Here is an 18,624-nt window from a genome sequence, read left to right as displayed (position 1 = left end):
CTATCAAATATTTGAAGATCTTGCATTCCTAAGGTCTGTTTTTTCAAGCATTCTCTATTCATATACTCATTTAAAAAAAAAACTGTTAATTAAATTTTTTTGAGTAAAGAGCACTCCCATATTCTGATTCACTCCCCAAACGTCTGGTATGACTGAACTAGACCAGGCTGAAGCCAGGAGCCAGGAACTCAGTCCAGGTCTCCCATATGGATGACAGGAACCCAATTACTTGAGCCACCACCTGCTGCCTGTTACCAGTCACTGAAGGGACAGCGGTTGCCAGAGCGAGTCTTGTGGGTTCTTTTCCTCAGCTTAGTATAGAAATTAAAAGCCGAGAAACAATTTGCAAAGAGGCAGAAACTTTTATTAGACAGAAAAGAAACTTTTATTTGATTGGCAAGTGACAGAGAAAGTGTCTGGAGACCAGGCAAAGTGCCTGAGTGGACACTGGCTTTGAGGAAGTGTCCTGGCTTCTTAAGGCATCACTGTCTGTTCATTGGGTTATCCTACTGGGGTGCCCACTGGACAGGGGGCTTCACATACACATGCTGATTGGCTTGGGGCTCATGGAGATAGCGGAGGTCTCCTGGGGAATGTCTATCTCCTTGGGGGCTCGGTCCCCTCCCCTGAAAGCTCTGGGTGGAAGATTGCAACTATCTTGAAGGCATGGTTTAAAACCGCAAGGTCACACAAGAGAGCCAGGGTCTCCTGCAGCCGGTCCGACTCTCCCCAGGTGCTCAGCCCCTTTCCCTGCCAGCTGTGGGTGAGAGCTTGCACCCACCCTGGAGGTGTGATTTAAAGCTACAAGGTCACACCTGCAGCACAAGAAGCTGTTAAGGGGGAGAGGCCAGTTGGCCTGTAGACAGGATTCCCAGGCACAGCTAACAACCTGCTTGTAAAGGCCATTCTACCTATGTCTGAGGGGCCCACAGACTCCCAGCCCCACTGGCCGGCCTCACTACCTTCCAGGTTGTGCATTAGCAGGAAGCTGGGCTAGGAGCTGGAATTGGGTATTACACCCAGGTACTCCACTGCAGGTGTCACTACTGGCCAAATATAGTAGACTGTGTGACTTCGCACATTTATTTATTTATTTATTTATTTATTTTTATTATTTTGACAGGCAGAGTTAGTGAGAGAGAGAGAGAGAGAGAGAGAGAGAAAGAGAAAGGTCTTCCTTCTGCTGGTTCACCCCCCAAATGGCTGCCACAGCTGGCGCGCTGAGCCGATCTGAAGCCAGGAGCCAGGTGCTTCTCCTGGTCTCCCATGCAGGTGCAGGGCCCAAGCACTTGGGCCATCCTCCACTGCCTTCCCGGGCCACAGCAGACAGCTGGACTGGAAGAGAAGCAACTGGGACAGAATCCGGTGCCCCAACTGGGACTAGAACCCAGTGTGCCGGCGCTGCAGGTGGAGGATTAGTCTAGTGAGCTGCAGCGCCGGCCTCGCACATTTATTTTTTAATAAATCTATCTTGAACCCATTTTTTTGTATAAAGTCAAGTGATACATTATAGTTATTATAGAAAAGAAGTACTGGAGAAGTATTCTATCTCACTGCTAGTATAGGTGCCTGTTGATGAACTCAAGCTAAAAGATAAATTTGTTTGAAATTTTTACTAGAATTTCAGTCCAATTTTTACTAATTAAAATGGTGAATCTTATTTCCCATAAAGGGGAGTTTTATTTGAAAAGGCAAAACAGTTTTTTTTTTTAAAGATTTATTTATTTATTTGAAAGGCAGAGTGACAGAGAGGGAGGGAGAGAAGAAGGGGGGAGAAAGAGTGGGACAGGTAGAGAGAGAGGGAGAAAAAGAGAGAGAGAGAGAGAGAGATTGATTTTCCATCTGCTGGTTCACTCTCAAACGGCTGTAATAGCAGGGACTGGGGCAGGCCAAAGCCAGGAGCCTGGAACTCCTTCCTGGTCTCTCATATGGGTGGCAGGGGCCCAAAATTTGGGCCATCATTCACTGCTTTCCCAGAAGTGTTCAGATATGGGAGGCCCTGTCTCAAAGGCTGCTTAACCTGCTATGCAACAATGCTTCCCCCCCCCCACTTGCTATTTTAAATCTTACGACAGACAAACACTGATAAGGAGATAATATTTCATGTTGTGATCTGATGAACTCACCAATGGGTAATAAAATTTTTTTACAAAAAGTACTTTAAAACAAAAATAAAAAAATGGGCCAATAACAAGAACAAGTGAGAGTCACATAATCTAACATAGGATAGAGAATAACATGATTGTGCTAAAGTATAATTTTCAAAAAATTAAAGACACCACTCGTGGAAATATAAAATGAAAACCCAAGATTCTATTCAACTAATGAACGAGGGACTTAGTAAGGTGTTGCCTGCAAAGAGGAATTAGTGATACATTAAGGTTCAAAGGGAAATTTGGAAGTTAGGGATAACAAATGAATTTTCTAAACTGGCCAACTAGTTAATATGTAAGAAAAATGTAATTACTGTTCATCTTTTTTTCTTAAACCTCGCAGAAATCGCATTTCTACTGGAAACCATTCCTTTTCATTGCTGTGGACAAGAACCTTTTGCATTATCATCAGTTTTCTACAAGCTAACCCTCCCCGCCTATAGGGCTATTAATATCAGAAGTCTCTGGAAGGTGCATAGTGCTTTAGAACCAGATGATCCCTTGCGGGGCTACGGACAGCTCCCAGGCCAAAACCCCAGTAATTTTTCTCCCCCCACTTCCAGGTTCTGGACAATGTTTCTTGACATCACCAATTTAAAAAGTGTGCATGTAGATACAAATATTTAAATATATTATTTTGCAGGCGGGCTCGGAGGGGCTGGAGGTCCAGGTTGCTTTACAAATGTCTTAAAGGATTGGTTTATTTGTTTAAATAATGACCCTGTCTCCCAAGTCCATGGAGAGCTGGGCTTGACAAAACATTTTGTCTAACTAATCCCCCACACTGTCCATCTACTGCTTCCCCTTGCTGGGGCCCCTATCTTTGTTGAACAAACATAATTTGCAACAAAGCCTGGCAGGGTTATTTTTAACGGGTCCTTTAAGGCTGGCAGGGCTGTGGAGCCCTTATATGGGTGTGCTGGCCTGTGGTTAGCCTCAGGCCAGCTGGGAGGGGAGAGAAGTGTCCCCAGAGCTCACAGGGCCTCCCCCATTGCTTTGTCATGCTTCAGGTCTTGGTTCACCCTCCCAGACGCCCCAAGGTGGGTGTCCTGCAGGCAGCATCTGCCCCTCCCTCCCAGACGGTCCTGTCACCTGGGCTGGCCCCCTCCGTGGTCGCCTCTCACCCTCTCACCTGGTCTTGGAGCTGCCTCAACTCAGCTCCTTCTGCCCCTACCCGTCCTCCTTGGCCTCCCCCGAAGCCCAGAGCGGCTGGGACCCCTCAGGTCACTACACATTTGCGCAGACTTTTCCTTCCCAGCACAGTCGGGGACTCCCCGCCCCGCCGGGTGGGTTCCCCGTCTAAGAAAGGTGAGCGGAGAGAGGGCCTGGCGCTGTCCCGGGCTCACGGCGCGTCCCGCACGCAGCAGGTGCACCTGGCCGGAGTAAAAGCCCGCGCCCCGCCGCCTCCCGGGGACTTCGCGGCGCCCTCGGACCCCAGCGAGCTGCCGGAAGCGGCAGGGCCGGCCTCCTCCCCGCGGCGCCCGCCGTCTTATCTGGGCGCCTCCAGGGCCCCGGGAGAAGTCGCGGGGGCACCGGGAGGGACGCGGCGGCATGGGCCGTGGGCCCCGAGGCGGCGCGGGCCGCCCGCCTCGCCGCCTGCTGTCGCTCCTGCTACTGCTGGGCCTGGCCGGTGGTGCCGCCGGAGCGCCGGGCGCCGACGGTGAGTACCGGCGGGCACCGGCACGGCGGGGCCTCGGGCTGGGCGCGCCCGCTCGGCCCTGGAGGACGCCGGGCGCGCCCGGGGCGCTTCCCCGCCCCTGGTTCGGGTTGGGCGTGGAGCGCAGGTGGGGAGCTGGTGGTGGGGGCGGGGCCGCCGGAGGACGCCAATTTGAAGGCGGCCTCGCCCTGGGCGCCGGGCACCTGCTGTGGCCCGGGACGGCGGCGAGGAGGCCGCGCCCGGGGCGCGCCGGGCAGGGAGGGCGCGCGGCGGCGTCGTCAGGCGCCGGCTCCGTCAGGCTGCGGGCGCTCTGGGGCCTTTTGCAGGACCCGCTTTGGACCCGGTGCAGCTTGCTTTCTACATTTAACGCCTTCGCCTTGCTGAAAAGTCAGGTGGTAAATATAATGAGACAGAGGGCGTTTACAGGAATACAAAGTTCATTCATTCATCCACTCATTCAACAGCCGGCCTGTGCCGGGCGTGAGCGTGCGGTGCCGGCCCTCCTGAGCTCAATCCATTTCCGGGCATTTGGCGATGTTTGCCCTCTGCGAAATGCAGTGCAGAGCCTGGTAGCATTTACGTTACTCGGAGGATTCAGACACGCAGGGGAGGTGACATTCCCTCGAATTACTGTAAGCAAGGTGGGAGGCCGCGAACGTGGCCCCACGAGGGGCAGGTTGAGTTTGGCTAGGGCTTTGGTGAACGTGGTGTGTGTGGGCCTTGCCATCCAGGGCTGGGATGTTCTGCCCCCATGGTGTGGGGCAGAGGAATTAGGGCGGGGCCTATTTGTGCCCCGGAGAGAGGTGGGGATGGAGTCTCCACTGAGCCCAGAGGGCTTGGACTGGGGGAGCAAGGCCTGCGCTCAGTTGTTCTGGGTGGTGGGAAGCCATTGAACCTCGCTGCAGGTTTCTGTACAGGAAGTGATATAAAAAACGGGTTAAGACCCCCAACCACTTTCTTAATAAAACCAAACTCTGATCCTGAGGAGCAGGGCGGAGGGGCTGTTGGGGGCTCTGTCCCCCGAATTCTCACTGCCTCGGGACTTTCTCGCTCACTGGCAGGTGTTTGTCATGAAGGCTCAACTCTGGAGGGGCCGTTTTTGCAGCGTGGGAGGCTGTAATGGGTTTCTCCCTTCTCTGACTCGGGTCCCACTGCCCTGCGGCGTGGAGCCCAGTGCGGTATCTCTGTGTCGTGAAGCTGCTGGGTGTGGTCCCCGACTGCTGCTGGGTGAATTTGGGACAAGGCTGAGCCTCCTTTTTTATGTCAATTTTCTTACAACCTTGCGCAATCCGGCGTCCTGCAAGGGGCAGCTTTCCTGAAAGTGGGCCGTGTGGGGAAAGGCTGCAGGCTTGAAGCCCACTGAGGCGTTGTTGCAATAGCGAGCCTGGAAGATCTTTTTTTTTTTTGATTAGATTATTTATTTATTTGGCAGAGTAACAGACAGAGACAGAAAGGTCTTCCTTCTGTTGGTTCACCCCCCAAATGGCCACTACGGCCAGCGCTGCACCAATCCGAAGGCAGGAGCCAGGTGCTTCCTCCTGGTCTCCCATGCGGGTGCAGGGCCCAAGGATTGGGCCATCCTCCACTGCACTCCCGGGCCACAGCAGAGAGCTGGACTGGAAGAGGAGCAACCGGGACTAGAACCCGGTACCCATATGGGATGCCAGTGCCGCAGGTGGAGGATTAGCCAAGTGAGCCACGGCGCTGGGCCCTGAGCCTGGAAGTTCGGAGGATGGGACCCTCAGTAATGACAGCGGGAGAAGTGAATGGAGCTGATAAGGTGGACGTGGCGCTGGGAGGAAGCGCTTACTAACATGTTAGGGGCAACGGAACAGAAGAAAGATGGCATCTGCGTTCTGGGACTGGGTGACTGGGGTATAGTGTTCTACCGGAGGGGGAGAATGACTTGGTAGAAAGATGAGTAGCTGTTCTGGGCGTCCTGAATTTGAGGTGCTGTTATGGTTTTTGGAGAAACCAAATCCCTAGGGAGTTAGGACTGGCCTATAGGTGTGTCCAGGTGCTGTAGGCTGGATGGTGTCTTGAAGCCTGGAGGTTGAAAGAGTAGCAGCACTGTCTTAGTCTTTTTTTATTGTTGTTTTTGCTATGACAAAATGCGGAGAGCAGATAATTTATAAAGAATGGATTTATTTGGGTCATAGTTCTGAAGACTGGGAAGTCCCAAAGCAAAGCACTAACAAAGCATCTGGAACTGGCCAGGGCCTTCTCGTCACGACCATAATGTGACGGGGCCCGTGCTGTGTGGTCTGTAAGTTAAGCCTCCACTTGGGGTCGGCGCTGTGGTGTAGCAGGTAAAGCCGCCGCCTGCAGTGCCAGCATCCCGTATGGGCACCAGTTTGAGTCCCGGCTGCTGCACTTCCATTCCAGCTTTCTGCTATGGCCTGGGAAAGCAGTAGAAGATGGCCCAGGTCTGTGGGCCCCTGAACCCGTGTGGGAGACCCGGAAAAAGCTCCTGGTTCTTGGCTCTGGATCAGCGCAGCTCCAGCCATTGCGGCCAAATGTGAACCAGTGGATGGAAGACCTCTCTCTCTCTCTGCCTCTCCTTCTCTCTCTGTGTAACTCTGACTTTCAAATAAATAAATAAATCTTAAAAAAACGAACAAACAAACAAACAAACAAAAAAAAACACCTCCACCTGTGGCGCTGGCATTGTGAGACCTGAGCCTGTATCAAGACACAGCTATTTTAGACTAGGCCTCCATCTTGTAACTCAGGCCTGATTGGGCCCTGAACCCTAAGCCAAAAGCTCCTAAAAGAAAAAAATAAACTCCCCTTACAATAAACTCTCCTAGCAACAGCCAATTAGCAGAAAACAGGGAAATACTTAAAGTTCCAGGTATCTTTTCAGGCAGTTAAGGTAGTTGATAACATCCCGAAACCCTGCTGTTTGGCACGTACACCCTAGCGGCTTGGACCCTATACTTCAGCCAATCATAAAACGACAAGTATAAATTTAAAATATGAGCCTATCAGATGCTGTATAGCCAAACTTGTTTGTTCAACTGTATAAAAACCCTAACGACCTTACTGTAGGGGCCGCCGATCCAGCCCAGCTGTGCCTGGTGCGGATGTTGGACCAAACTCGAGTTTGAAATAAAACTCTTGCGTTTGCATCAGCCTCGGCTCCTGGTGGTCTCAATTGGTGGGAATCGGACGTTTCGGGTACAACAGCACCCCATATGGGCACCGGTTTGTGTCCTGGCTGCTCCACTTCCTATCCAGCTCCCTTCTGATGGCCTGGGAAAGCAGCACAAGATGGCCCAAGTGCTTGGGTCCCTGTATCCCCGTGGGAGGCTTGGAAGAAGCTCCTGGCTCTTGGCTTTGGATTGACCCAGCTCTGGCTGCCGTGGCCATTTGGGGAGTGGACCAGTGGATGTAAGACCTCCCTTAGTCTCTTCCTCTTTCTGCCTCTCAAGTCAATAAATAAGTCAATTAAAAAAAAATCATAACGTGGTAGGGACAGGGAGGGATGGGGGAGAGAGAGAGAGAAGCAGCGTGCATGGAAGCTCTTGTCTCTTTTCCTCTTTTAAAGCCACGGATGCCATCATAAGGGGCTCCTGATTACCTCCCAAAGGCCCTACCCCCAGAAGTCTTTAACATGGGAATTTGGGGATTAAGTTTCCAGCACATGAATTTGTAGGGAACATATTCAAACCAGAGCATCAAGGATAGACTCCCGGGGAAGACCAAGCTGAGACAGGAGATGCAAGAGAAGAGAAAGCAGCAGTAGCCAGCAGGAAGCAGGCGGCAGGAAGACTGGACTGGTGGAAACCGGGAGACGGGAAGACTAGGGGTGGAGGTTGAGAAAAAGGCTTTGGATTTGTTGACTCTAGGCTGTGGTGACTCAGAGCAAGCAGGGCACTGAGGGCGGGTATCAGATGTACAGGGCTCTGGAGTGAGGGCAGAGACTTTGGCTGAGGAATAGATAAGCTTTTCATATTTATTTGAAAGGCAGAGAGACAGAGACAGAGATTTTCTGTTCTCTAATTCAGTCCCCAGATGCCCACAACAGCTGTCACTGGCTGGGTCAGGCTGAAGCCAGGAGTCTGGAACTCAATCTGAGTTCTCCATGTTGAGTGGGTCTTAGGGACTCAGGTCCTTGAGTTGTCACCTGCAGCCTCCTAGGGTGCACAGTAGCGAGAAGCTGGACTTGAACTTTGGCACTTGAATGTGCGTTGCAGGTATCCCAAGCAGCATTTTTATTTTTTAATATTTGGATATTTATTAATATTCAATATTAATATTATTTATTAATATTAATATTGACTATTGAATATTTATTTGAAAGGCAGAGTTACAGAGAGGCAGAGGCAGAGAAAGAGAGAGATCGATCTTCCATCAATGGCCAGATCTAGGCTGATCCGAAGCCAGGAGCAAGGAGTTTCTTCCAGGTCTCCCATGCAGGTGTGGGGGCCCAAGGACTTGGGCCATCTTCTACTGCTTTCCCAGGCCATAGCAGAGAGCTGGATCGGAAGTGGAGCAGCCGGGACTAGAACTGGTGCCCATATGGGATGCCAGCACTGCAAGTGGCGGCTTTACTTGCTATGTCACAGTGTCGGCCCCACAAGCGGCATCGTAACTGTTGTGCCAAATGCCTGCCCTGGCATTCTTTAAACAAATTAAAAGGACAAGGAAGATTGCTTTCAGTTGGGCTGGCCTGGTCAGTGCAGCATATCAGGGGGCACGGTGTAAAGTGAGCTCAGTTTAGACTTAGGAAGATTATTATTCAGCAGAGAAGGAGGAGTTGAAAAATGCAAACATAAGAGATTTAGCTGAGCCAAGTAAGCTTGTAAGTAGGGGAGGGAAGAATGGAGCACTGCTGTTTCCCTCTCGCAGCTGTCTACGTAGTGCACATTTCCCAACCAGTCCACTTGCCCCTGCTTCTGGGAAGTTCGTTAGCACTCTCTACTTCTCTTTGTGGCACCAGCGATGCCGTGCCCTTGGCGTTGTCATACACTTGACAGTGTGTCACGCGGGGTTGTTTAGTGGACAAAGCGCTTGTGCATCAGGACTGTGGCTTGCATTGGGACTTCAGAGTGGGAAGGCACAAAGACCACCCGAGTGAGAAGAGAGGCCGTAGCAAGGGAGGCAGCCCCCAGGGCACGTGTTCGGCAGAGACTGAAAAGCAGGCGGTGAGGTGGGAAAGATTTGTGGTGAGTGAAAGGGACGGCTCTGCCTGGGGAAGCTGGAAGAGCCTCACGAGCAGCAGGCATCCTGTGTGATTGGTTAATGGGTTGGCCCTAAGTTGGAAGGAGGGGCAAAAATTAAGCAAAACTGGCCGTTACTAAGTCCAACCCCGCTGGGCTGATTGCTACAGAGGTTGTGGTTTGAGTTCCCGGTCTGATGGCTGCAGATTGTGGGTCAGAGTTCTGTTTCCATGTGGGGGCTGACCAGTCTCTTGCTGACCACGTGTGCAGGATGGCGTTTAGTGAGGGAGACGTGTGGGGAAGGGGAGCTGCAGTCGGCTGGCCTGGGTGTGCCAGGGAAGGCTGAGAGGATAATGGGTCGAGCAGGAGGGTATTGGCAGGTGGGGGTGGGCGGCTGGGTGTGGTGCCAGGCGCCTGGGGAACCCAAAGGTTAGGAATGAGCCAGGAGGGTGGAACCTGTCACTCCTGTTCCTTCACCTTCCTCTGGCGTTGCTGTGAGTCTGGGAGTGGCTGTGGGACTTGCCGGCTCAGGCCTGGCTGGGTTCAGAAGGCCAGAGCGGGAAGGCTCGGAGGCCTTGAGAATCATGGGGCGCGGTGGAGCCGTGGTGCGAGCGTGGGGCAGCTGTGACGCGCACCCGGCTCCCCTGGTCGTGCCTGTCCTGGCGTGGGCGTCACGCGGTCTTCATAATCACAGCGGCATGTTCGTTCTTTTTTTTTTTTGACAGGCAGAGTGGACAGTGAGAGAGAGAGAGAGAGACAGAGAGAAAGGTCTTCCTTTGCCGTTGGTTCACCCTCCAGTGGCCGCCGCGGCCGGCACACCGCGCTGATCCGATGGCAGGAGCCAGGTGCTTCTCCTGGTCTCCCATGGGGTGCAGAGCCCAAGCACTTGGGCCATCCTCCACTGCACTCCCGGGCCACAGCAGAGAGCTGGCCTGGAAGAGGGGCAACCAGGACAGAATCCGGCGCCCTGACCGGGACTAGAACCCGGTGTGCCGGCGCTGCAGGTGGAGGATTAGCCTAGTGAGCTGCGGCGCCAGCCACGTTTGTTCTTCAGAGTGGGGACGGGGAGGAGACGGTGGATGGTTTTGGAGTGATTGAAAGTTGCTTGATGTAGTGGACAGGATCCGAGGGTTTGAAGATCCCCTCTGACCTGTCTTCCACCTGCAGGGACTCTGTCCTGGCCATATCGTCAGCCTTCTGGCTGGATCCTAACATGGGAGACGGGAGTTTGGCTTAGTGTCTAGACTGCCATTTGGGATGCCTGCATGCCTCACTCTGAGTCCTGGCTCCACTGTGGATTCCAGCTTCCTGCTGCTGGGCACCCTGGGAGACAGTGCTGAGAACTGAAGTAATTGAGTCTAGGAGACCCGGATTGAGTTAGCCCAGCCAAGTCCTGGCTATTATCTGCTTTTGGGGAGTGAGTCAGTGGATGAGAGCTCTGCCTGCCTGCCTTTCAAATAAATAAATAAAAATAATTAAAAAATTATTTAAAAGAACACCCGACACATCTTCAAGTGGACTCCCAGGTCTCTGTGGCTCAAAACGATAAGTAGTGGTCTGTTGACCTCAGCTGCGTAGAGCCGAGGTGGGAAGTGAATTGCATGGAAGGAGAAAAGGCATGCATGCAGCTGGAGAATGAGTCAGGTGTGAGGCAGCGTGTGGCGGGAACAGGCAGGGGCGCGGTGCGTGGCCGCCGGACGTGAGTGATGGGGTGGGGCCTGCGTTAATGGCTGCCTTAACTCAAGACTCAGCATGGGGACTGGGGCCTGGGTGTGCAGCGGTTTCTGGCCCAGAGGCCAAGTGTGGGGCCCTCGGCCCATGGATCTTGGTGAAACAAGAAAGTAAACAGAAGAAAGCACAAGGAAACTGAACAGCTTTGCACGAGAGAAGGTGTCCAGGCTGTAGATGGGGACTGTCCGACGGTTCAGGTTGCCCTAAAGCATTTCACTGTTTGAGGGAGTAGGGAGCTCTCCATCTTGGGGCATTTTGAAGCAGAGGTTATGTTTTTGTTTCTGCAGTTGTTTTATTTATTTATTTTTTTTACTGCCAGGATGTTGGAGGGGAGAGGGAGTGAGGTTTCCCAGGTTCCTTCCATCTGGGGGCAGTGGAGGGGGGCGGAGTTTGATGCAGTCCCTTAAGGGCAAGGCGGTTTCAGGGGTGGTGGAGACTATTGCCTTCCTCGCTGAGTTTTGGGCCCCCTCCGCGTACTTCCTCAGCCCACGTTCTGTCTCCGCATGTCTTTACAAGCTTGCGAAACAGAGTCTCAAGGCACTCCTGCAGTAACTTAGCTCTGAACAACTGGAGCTTATGTCAAGCAAGATGGCTTTACCATCGAGCGTTCCACTTGTGCCCTGAGACCACCTGCACCCCTGCCTGTGTGCCATCCTGAGCAGCAGGGTTGCTTAGTTGTCACAGAGCGAGGAGCAGGTGGACCTGGATGAAGAGAGGGGGAGCTGGATGGTGCCTTTTGAGTCGGGTTTTCCCGGGGGGCTGGGCGGGTAGGGGAGGACGGGGAGGAGAGTGCTTATGTAAATGTGGATGGATTGGATGGTTTCTAAGGTGTCAGCCCATGAACAGGTCAGCCACTGCCCACCCAAAGCTGCTGCTATGGGTTTGTGCACTGGGTACGGTCCTCCGTTATTCTTCCCAGTTAGCGGAATTGGCTGGTTCTTCCATGAACAAGGAGTTGTTGGGTGGCTGTTTTAGCAAGGCCTAACGTATCGTAGTTGCATTATGTGTGTTGACTCACTTACCTTCTAATCCTTACAATAACTGTAGGAGGTAAGGTTGCTATCCTTAATTTACAGATGTATAGAAAACCGAGGAACAGAGCGCACCAAGGGTTACACAGCTAGTAAGTGGCAGAGCTAGGGTTATAACTTGAGTGTTTTAACCACTATGCCCAATGCCAGGCACTGCATATTGCAGACTGTTTCTAATGGTAACAAGATCTATGGAAATAGACATGGATGTTCATTTGCATACATTTGCATAGTGCTTTGGAGTTCACACTGTATTTCTGTTTCTCATTTAATTAAAAAAACTTTTAAAAAATGATTTATTTCACTTGAAAGAGAGAGATTGATCTTTTTTTCTTTTTAAAGATTTATTTATTTATTTCAAAGGCAGAGTTATAGAGATGCAGAGACAGAGAGAGGTCTTCCATTCACTGGTCACTACCCAAACAGCCTCAATGGCCATTGGCCGCTCCGAAGCCAGGAGCCAGGAGCTTCTTCTGGGTCTCCCACATGGGCGTGTGGCAAAAGGACTTGGGCCATCTTCTGCTGCTTTCCCAGACCATAGCAGAGAGCTGAATTGGAAATGGAGCAGCTGGGACTTGAACCGATGCCCATATGGGATGCTGGCACTGCAGGCAGTGGCTTTACCCACTATGCCACAGTGCCGGCCCCCAAGATGGGTCTTCTGTCTATTCATTCACACCCCAGATGGTTGCGATGGCCAGGGCTGAGCCAGTCCAAATCCAGGAGCCAGGTACTTCATCTGGGTCTCCCATTTGGGTGGCAGGGGCTCTGATACTTGGGCCATTTTATGCTGCTTTCCCAGGTGCATTAGCAGAGAGCTAGATTGGAAGTTGAGCAGCTGGGACATAAACCAACACCCATATTGTGGGGAGCAACTCGGACTAGACTGTTACTGGAATTAAGACTTATTCTATGCATCTGCTCTCCCACAATATGGCGCTGAGAACGGAGTAACAACTTCTATGCAGCTGCCTCTCGCCAACTTGAGTGATGACCTGCAGGAGCTGATCCTGCTCCTGATTGGAGGAGAGCAGCGTACTCGGCGTGTGGGTAGCAGAGTTGGGATTGGTGGAAGAGGACTATAAAGGAGGAGAGAGACAACATGCACCGGGAACATCTATCTGAAGGAACACCTGAGCAGCCCCCGAGAGAGCCGGCCGGTGGTGTGCCGCTCCCCCGCGGAAGTGGGGAAAGTGGCAGGGGGAACCGCCCTTCCACGGAGGTGGAAGGGTCGATAGCCAACCCGGGAAGAACCAGCAGCAAACCCGGGGAGGGCCGAGCAGACAAAAGAACAACGCAGGGTCCTGTGTCGTTCCTCCGCAAAGAGGGGGAGCGACACATATGAGATGCTGGCATTGCAGGTGGTGGCTTTACTTGTTATGCCACAACACCAGCCCCTAAAAACATTTTTTAAAAAGATTTATTTATTTGAAAGGTAGAAAAACTGATTTTCCATTCATTATTTCACTCTTCAAATGGCTGCACATCCAAGTCTGAGTCAGGTTGAAGCCAGGACCTTAGAATTCTATGTGGGTCTCCCATGTGAGTTGAGGGGCTCAGGCACTGGTCCCTCTTCAGCTGCCTTCCCAGGCTCATTAGCAGGTAGCTCCATTAGAAGCAGAGCAGCTGGGACTCGAACTGATACATCGAAATGGGGTACCTGATGAAGCAAGTAGCTTAACCTGCTGTGCCTCAACTCTGGCCCCTAAACATTTATTTACTAGAGAGAAGAGGGACAGAGAGAGAGAGAGAGATGGACAAACCACATAGTGACAGCTGTAAGGCCACCACAAAACACATCGAACACCAGAGTAAGGGAAAGGTTTTATTGGCAGGGAAATCCAACAGGCTGGAGGGAGAGGGGTCTAGAGAGTGAGGTCAGAGAGCATGTGTGCAGGAAGCAGGTCCTGTTATATTCTTGCAGGGTGCAGGGAAGTAGGAGCACCAAATCCCGCTAGGGTTGGGGTGGAGCTGACGCTTGTGGTTGGGCCATGTGGTCCCCTGACTTCTAGCAAGCTAGGCCGTGCTTAGGACCAAAGCTTATTGTGCAAGATGGCGCCACGGATAAGGCCGCACCATTTTGCTAACAACAGCCATCTCTGATCCACTGGTTTGCTCTCCAAAAGCTGGCGACAGTTGGAACTGGGCTGAGGCTGAAGCTGGGAGCCAGGAACTCCATGCTGGTTTCCCTGGTGGGTGGTCGGGGTTCACTTCCCTGAGCCGTCACCTGCTGCCTCTCAGGGTCTGCACTGGCAGGAAGCGGAGTCTGGAGCTGGAGCTTGGAGTTTTTACAGCACTGTCTCCATCTGGTGGATTAAAGCTGGAGCACTGACAAGTTTCCCTTGCGTAAAACCACGTAACCAGGGAGCAAGACAGAAGACTCCAACCCTGGTTGAGACCCCTAAACCTGTCTCTCTCTCTCATCGGATGTGGTTTTAGCTGGCTTAGTCACTGCAGAGCAGAGAATGGAAGTGTGACACAGGCTCTTAGTATTAAATCCAGTTATGAGTTGGCCACTCTGTCTTCGGGTGTCTTGGTCAGTTTCCGTTACGACAGTGAAATACCAGGGTAACTTATCAATCAAAGAGGCTTATTTAGCTCACAGTTTTGGAGGTTGAAAGTCACTGTTGTTAACTGAGCTTTCTTGTGAGTCCCTTTGGCTGAGCACCACCTGGTGGATGGCTGCTTCGTGGTAGATCACGTGACCTTACAAGAAGCCAGAGTGGGGTGAGAAGCTGCTCTTGCTCTTTGCATAGCAACCCTCCTGCATCACTTCTGAGGGCAGTGCCCCCAGCGGCCTCCCGCTCTGTTCCACCGCTTTAAAGTCCCACCCCTTAACACTGCCACAAGGGGGACCAAGCCTGCAGCACACCAGCTGTTGGAGATAAGCCACATCCAAATGGTTGGTAGCACCAAGTGGCTCTTAACTAAGCCAAAGGCTGCTGAACAGTGGCCTCTGCCGTGTGGTCAGAAGCAGTCTCTCCTGTCTGTCCTAGGATACTTGGCTGAAGTCTCTAGACTACTTGGCTTAAGTCTCTAGAATTTCCTACAGACCAGGCTGATCAGGGCTAAGTTGTAAGTGTCACCTGAGCCCCTCACTCAGCCACTGTCTCTCCTGCAGGTGTCTGAGAAGTTTTGCTAGCCTGACACCCAGCTTGTCTTTTTTTTTTCCCCCCAGCATGGGGAGCAAGGATTTTTTTTTTAAACTTTTATTTAATGAATATAAATTTCCAAAGTACGACTTATGGATTACAATGGCTTCCCCCCCATACTGTCCCTCCCACCCGCAACCCTCCCCTTTCCCACTCCCTCTCCCCTTCCATTCACATCAAGATTCATTTTCGATTATCTTAATATACAGAAGATCAGCTTAGTATACATTAAGTAAGGATTTCAACAGTTGGGAGCAAGGATTTAATAAGCCAACTTCTTATATATGCTAGGTGCTGTTCTTGGGTTATACTTTCCCTAAATTATCTTCAATGGGTCATTAAAACAGGTTTCATAAGGATGAAGTGTCAGAACTTTAGGGAGAAGGGATGCTAGAGGCCGTTTAACCCTTCCTGCTCTACCTGGGAGCTTGTTAGTAATGCAAAGTATAGGGCCCTACCCAAAAATCTTTTTTTTTTTTTAAGATTTATTTATTCATTGGAATGGTAGAGTTGCAGAGAGACAGAGGCAGAGAGAAAGATAGATAGATAGAGAGAGAGAGAGAGAGAGGTCTTCCATCTGCTGGTTCACTCCCCCAATGGCCACAATTGCCAGAGCTGGGCTGATCTGAAGCCAGGAGCTAGGAGCTTCTTCTGGGTCTCCCTTGTAGGTGCAGGGGTCTAAGCACTTGGGCCATCTTCCATTGTTTTCCCAGGCCATTAGCAGGGAGCTGGATTGGAAGTGGAGTAGCCGGGACTTGAACTGGCACCCACATAAGATGGGGGCACTGCAGGTGGCAGCTTTATCTGCTGTGCCTCACCTTACCCAAATTCTAGCAAATTAGAGCCTGTGGTTTATCAAGATGAGAATCCATAAGTGATTTGGAGACACTTAAAAATCTGCTAAGTCCAAAGTCAGTGTTTTATAGATGAAAAAAAAAAAAAACACCTGAGATTCAGAAAGGTTAAGTGATTTGCTTAAGGTCACAAATGAATTCGATTCATCTGGATTTAGGATCCAGTGCTGACTGTCAAGTCTGGTGCTTTCCCCCATGCCTACTTTCCTGCAAGGTCATATTTTGTCTGAGTCTATTTAACAAATTATCTTAAAACTTAATTCATTGTAAAACATTTTATATTTATTCTTCACTCATTTGTGATGGACTTCCTTTAACTTATCTCAGTGATGTCACACCTCTGTTTAATTTTCTGGTGTGTTTATTAGATTCACTCAACAGTTGCATGAAGTTATCATTTTCCATCTGAGGCAAGCTTCCAGAAATGGATGTATAGAAATGCTGTATCTTTGTAAAGACAAGAATTCCATGTAGAATTAAAAATGTTCCTATTTGATATTGATAGTATAGAGTTTATGTATATTATTATACTGCACACATATTTATATGTGATTTCTGTGTCTGTGTTCTTTAGCTTTTTGTTTTTTAGAGATTTATTCATTTATTTGTTTGAAAGAGTTACACAGAGAGAGGGAGAGACAAAGAGATAAAGATCTTCCATCTGTTGGTTCACACCCCAGTTGATTGCAATGGCCAGGGCTGGGCCAGGCCAAAGCCAGGAGCTTCTTCCAGGTCTCCCACATGAATGCAGGGCCCAAGCACTTGGGTTGTCTTCTGCTGCTTTCCCAGGTGCATTCGCAGGGAGCTGGGTCAGAAGTGGAGCAGCCAGGTCTCAAACTGGTGCCCATTTGGGATGCTGGCACTACAGGAGACTGCTTAACCCACTACATCACAATGCTGGTCCCTCTTCTTTAGCTTTTGAACAGTGTGTTTGTGCTGTCTGTTCTCTGGGGGAGTATCTTACCGTGGACCTGTTTTTTGTGAAAGACTCCTAGAACCTTCCTTCCTTGAGTTAGTCTAGCTATTTGTTTTCTGAGGCTTTTATCGTACCTGTTATCTGCCATTGAACAGTGGCATTGTGAGAAATTGGGGGACCTGAAACAAAAATCTTTCCTCTGTAAAGACTGGAGTTCTGTTACTCATTCTTTTTCATCATAACTTTAGTTATAATAGTTCTCAAATGAAAACAACCGAAATGTTTATTCAACCTAAATGTTTACCCACCCGGTAGATAAATTGTGTATCCATATATTCTGTATCTTGATTGAGGAAGTTATTGTGTAGTTGTCTATATACATTTCACAAATGTTACCAAGTGTTGTGGTGTAGCTGGTTAAGCTGCCACCCATGACCCCAGCATCCCCTATAGGCGCTGGTTTGATAACTGGCTGCTCCACTTCTGATCCAGCTCCCTGCTAATGTGCCTAAGAGAGTATGGAAGATGGCGTGCTAATGTGCCTAAGAGAGTATGGAAGATGGCTCAAGTCTTTGGGCCCCTGCACCCACGTGGGAGACCTGGAAAAAGCTCCAGGCTTCTGACTTTGGCCTAGCCCAACCATGGCTGTTGTGGCCATTTGGGGAATGAACTAATGGATGAAAGATTCTCTCTCTCTCTCTCTCTCTCTCTTTCTCCTTCCATCTCTATAACTCTGCCTTTCAAATAAAAAAAAATTAAGGTCACCAAACTGTACACTTTTGGAGGCATTTTATTGTGTGTTTACTATATCTCTGTAAAGATGATATAAAAAGTTTAAAAATATAGGGGCCAGGGGCCGGCATTGTGGCATAGTGGGCAAAGCAGCTACCTGCCACATCAAATCCCGTATGAACACCAGTTCCAGTCCTGGCTGCTCTACTTCTGATCCAGAAGCCTACTAATGGCCTAGGAAAGCAGCAGAAGGTGGTCCGAGTGCTTGGGCCCCTGTACCCATGTTGGGGACCTGGATGAAGCTCTTGGCTCCCAGCTTTGTCCTGGCCCAGCCCTGGCTGTTGTGGCCATTTGAGGAATGAACCAGTGGATGGAAGATCTTTCTCTCTCTCTCCCTCTCTCCCTCTCTCCCCTGCCCCGTAACCCAGACTTTCAAATAAATAAATCTATAAAAATATATGTATGTGGCAGCTAGTGTTTTGGCACAGTCAGTGGGTTAAGCTGTTGCCTGCTATTGCCAGAATCCCATATGAGTATTAGGTTCAAATTCTGGCTGCTCCATTTCTGATCCAGATCCCTGCTAATGTGCCTGGGAGGCTGTGGATGATGACCCAAGTATTTGGGCCCCTGCCACACCCAGCTGGGAGACCCGGATTGGGTTTCAGGCTGCTGGCTTTGGCCTGGTCCAGCTCTGGCCATTATGGCCATTTGGGGAGTGAACCAGTGGATGGATGATCCCTTTCTCTTTCTCTCTCCCTTTCTCTGTAACTCTGTGTTTCAAATAAATAAGTAAATCTTTTTGAAAAGTTAAAAATATAATTTTATAGCTATATATTATTATAGTAAAATAGATGACATTTTCAAATTATGACTGGGGGACATCTTTTATATTCACATTGTTGTACAGCTGTCATCACCATCCTGTGTTGTTGTGCAGCCATTTCCTCATCCCAAACTGAAACTCTACTAAAGGCTTTTTTTTTTTTTTAATTAAGATTGTGTTCTGTCTGCAAGTTACTTTGGGGAGAATGGTCTTCATTGTGTACTTGACCACAACTGTGTTTTTGGACCTGACATAGGATCCATCATTTAAAAAATATTTCAGGGGCCGGTGCCGTGGTGTAGTTGGCTGCCCCCTGCCTGCGGCCCCAGCATCCCATATGGACACCAGTTCATGTCCCAGCTGCTGCTCTTCTGATATAGCTCTCTGCTGATGGCCTGGAACAGTGGTGG

The 18,624-nt window shown here is 50.4% G+C and overlaps 1 protein-coding gene across 5 annotated transcripts in view; it reads left to right on the top strand.

Annotated features, from left to right (window-relative positions):
• Positions 1-3,128: 3,128 nt before the first annotated feature.
• Positions 3,129-18,624, top strand: part of SUSD1 (sushi domain containing 1) — a 143,337-nt gene continuing 127,841 nt past the window's right edge. For 2 of the 5 annotated variants that reach the window (XM_008252259.4, XM_070055605.1), the window contains exon 1: positions 3,132-3,813. In XM_008252259.4, the coding sequence (XP_008250481.2) occupies positions 3,705-3,813 (109 nt within the window). In that variant the 5' untranslated portion in view covers positions 3,132-3,704. Of the gene's footprint in view, positions 3,814-18,624 lie in introns of all 5 variants that reach the window. The other 3 variants (XM_070055613.1, XM_070055604.1, XM_070055600.1) reach the window with 3 other exon arrangements.

This window comes from Oryctolagus cuniculus, chromosome 1, assembly GCF_964237555.1.
Source record: "Oryctolagus cuniculus chromosome 1, mOryCun1.1, whole genome shotgun sequence".
In the NCBI taxonomy this organism is placed as follows: domain Eukaryota; kingdom Metazoa; phylum Chordata; class Mammalia; order Lagomorpha; family Leporidae; genus Oryctolagus; species Oryctolagus cuniculus.
The sequence above is the reverse complement of the archived record's forward strand: the minus strand, read 5'-3'. Positions and strand labels throughout refer to the sequence as shown.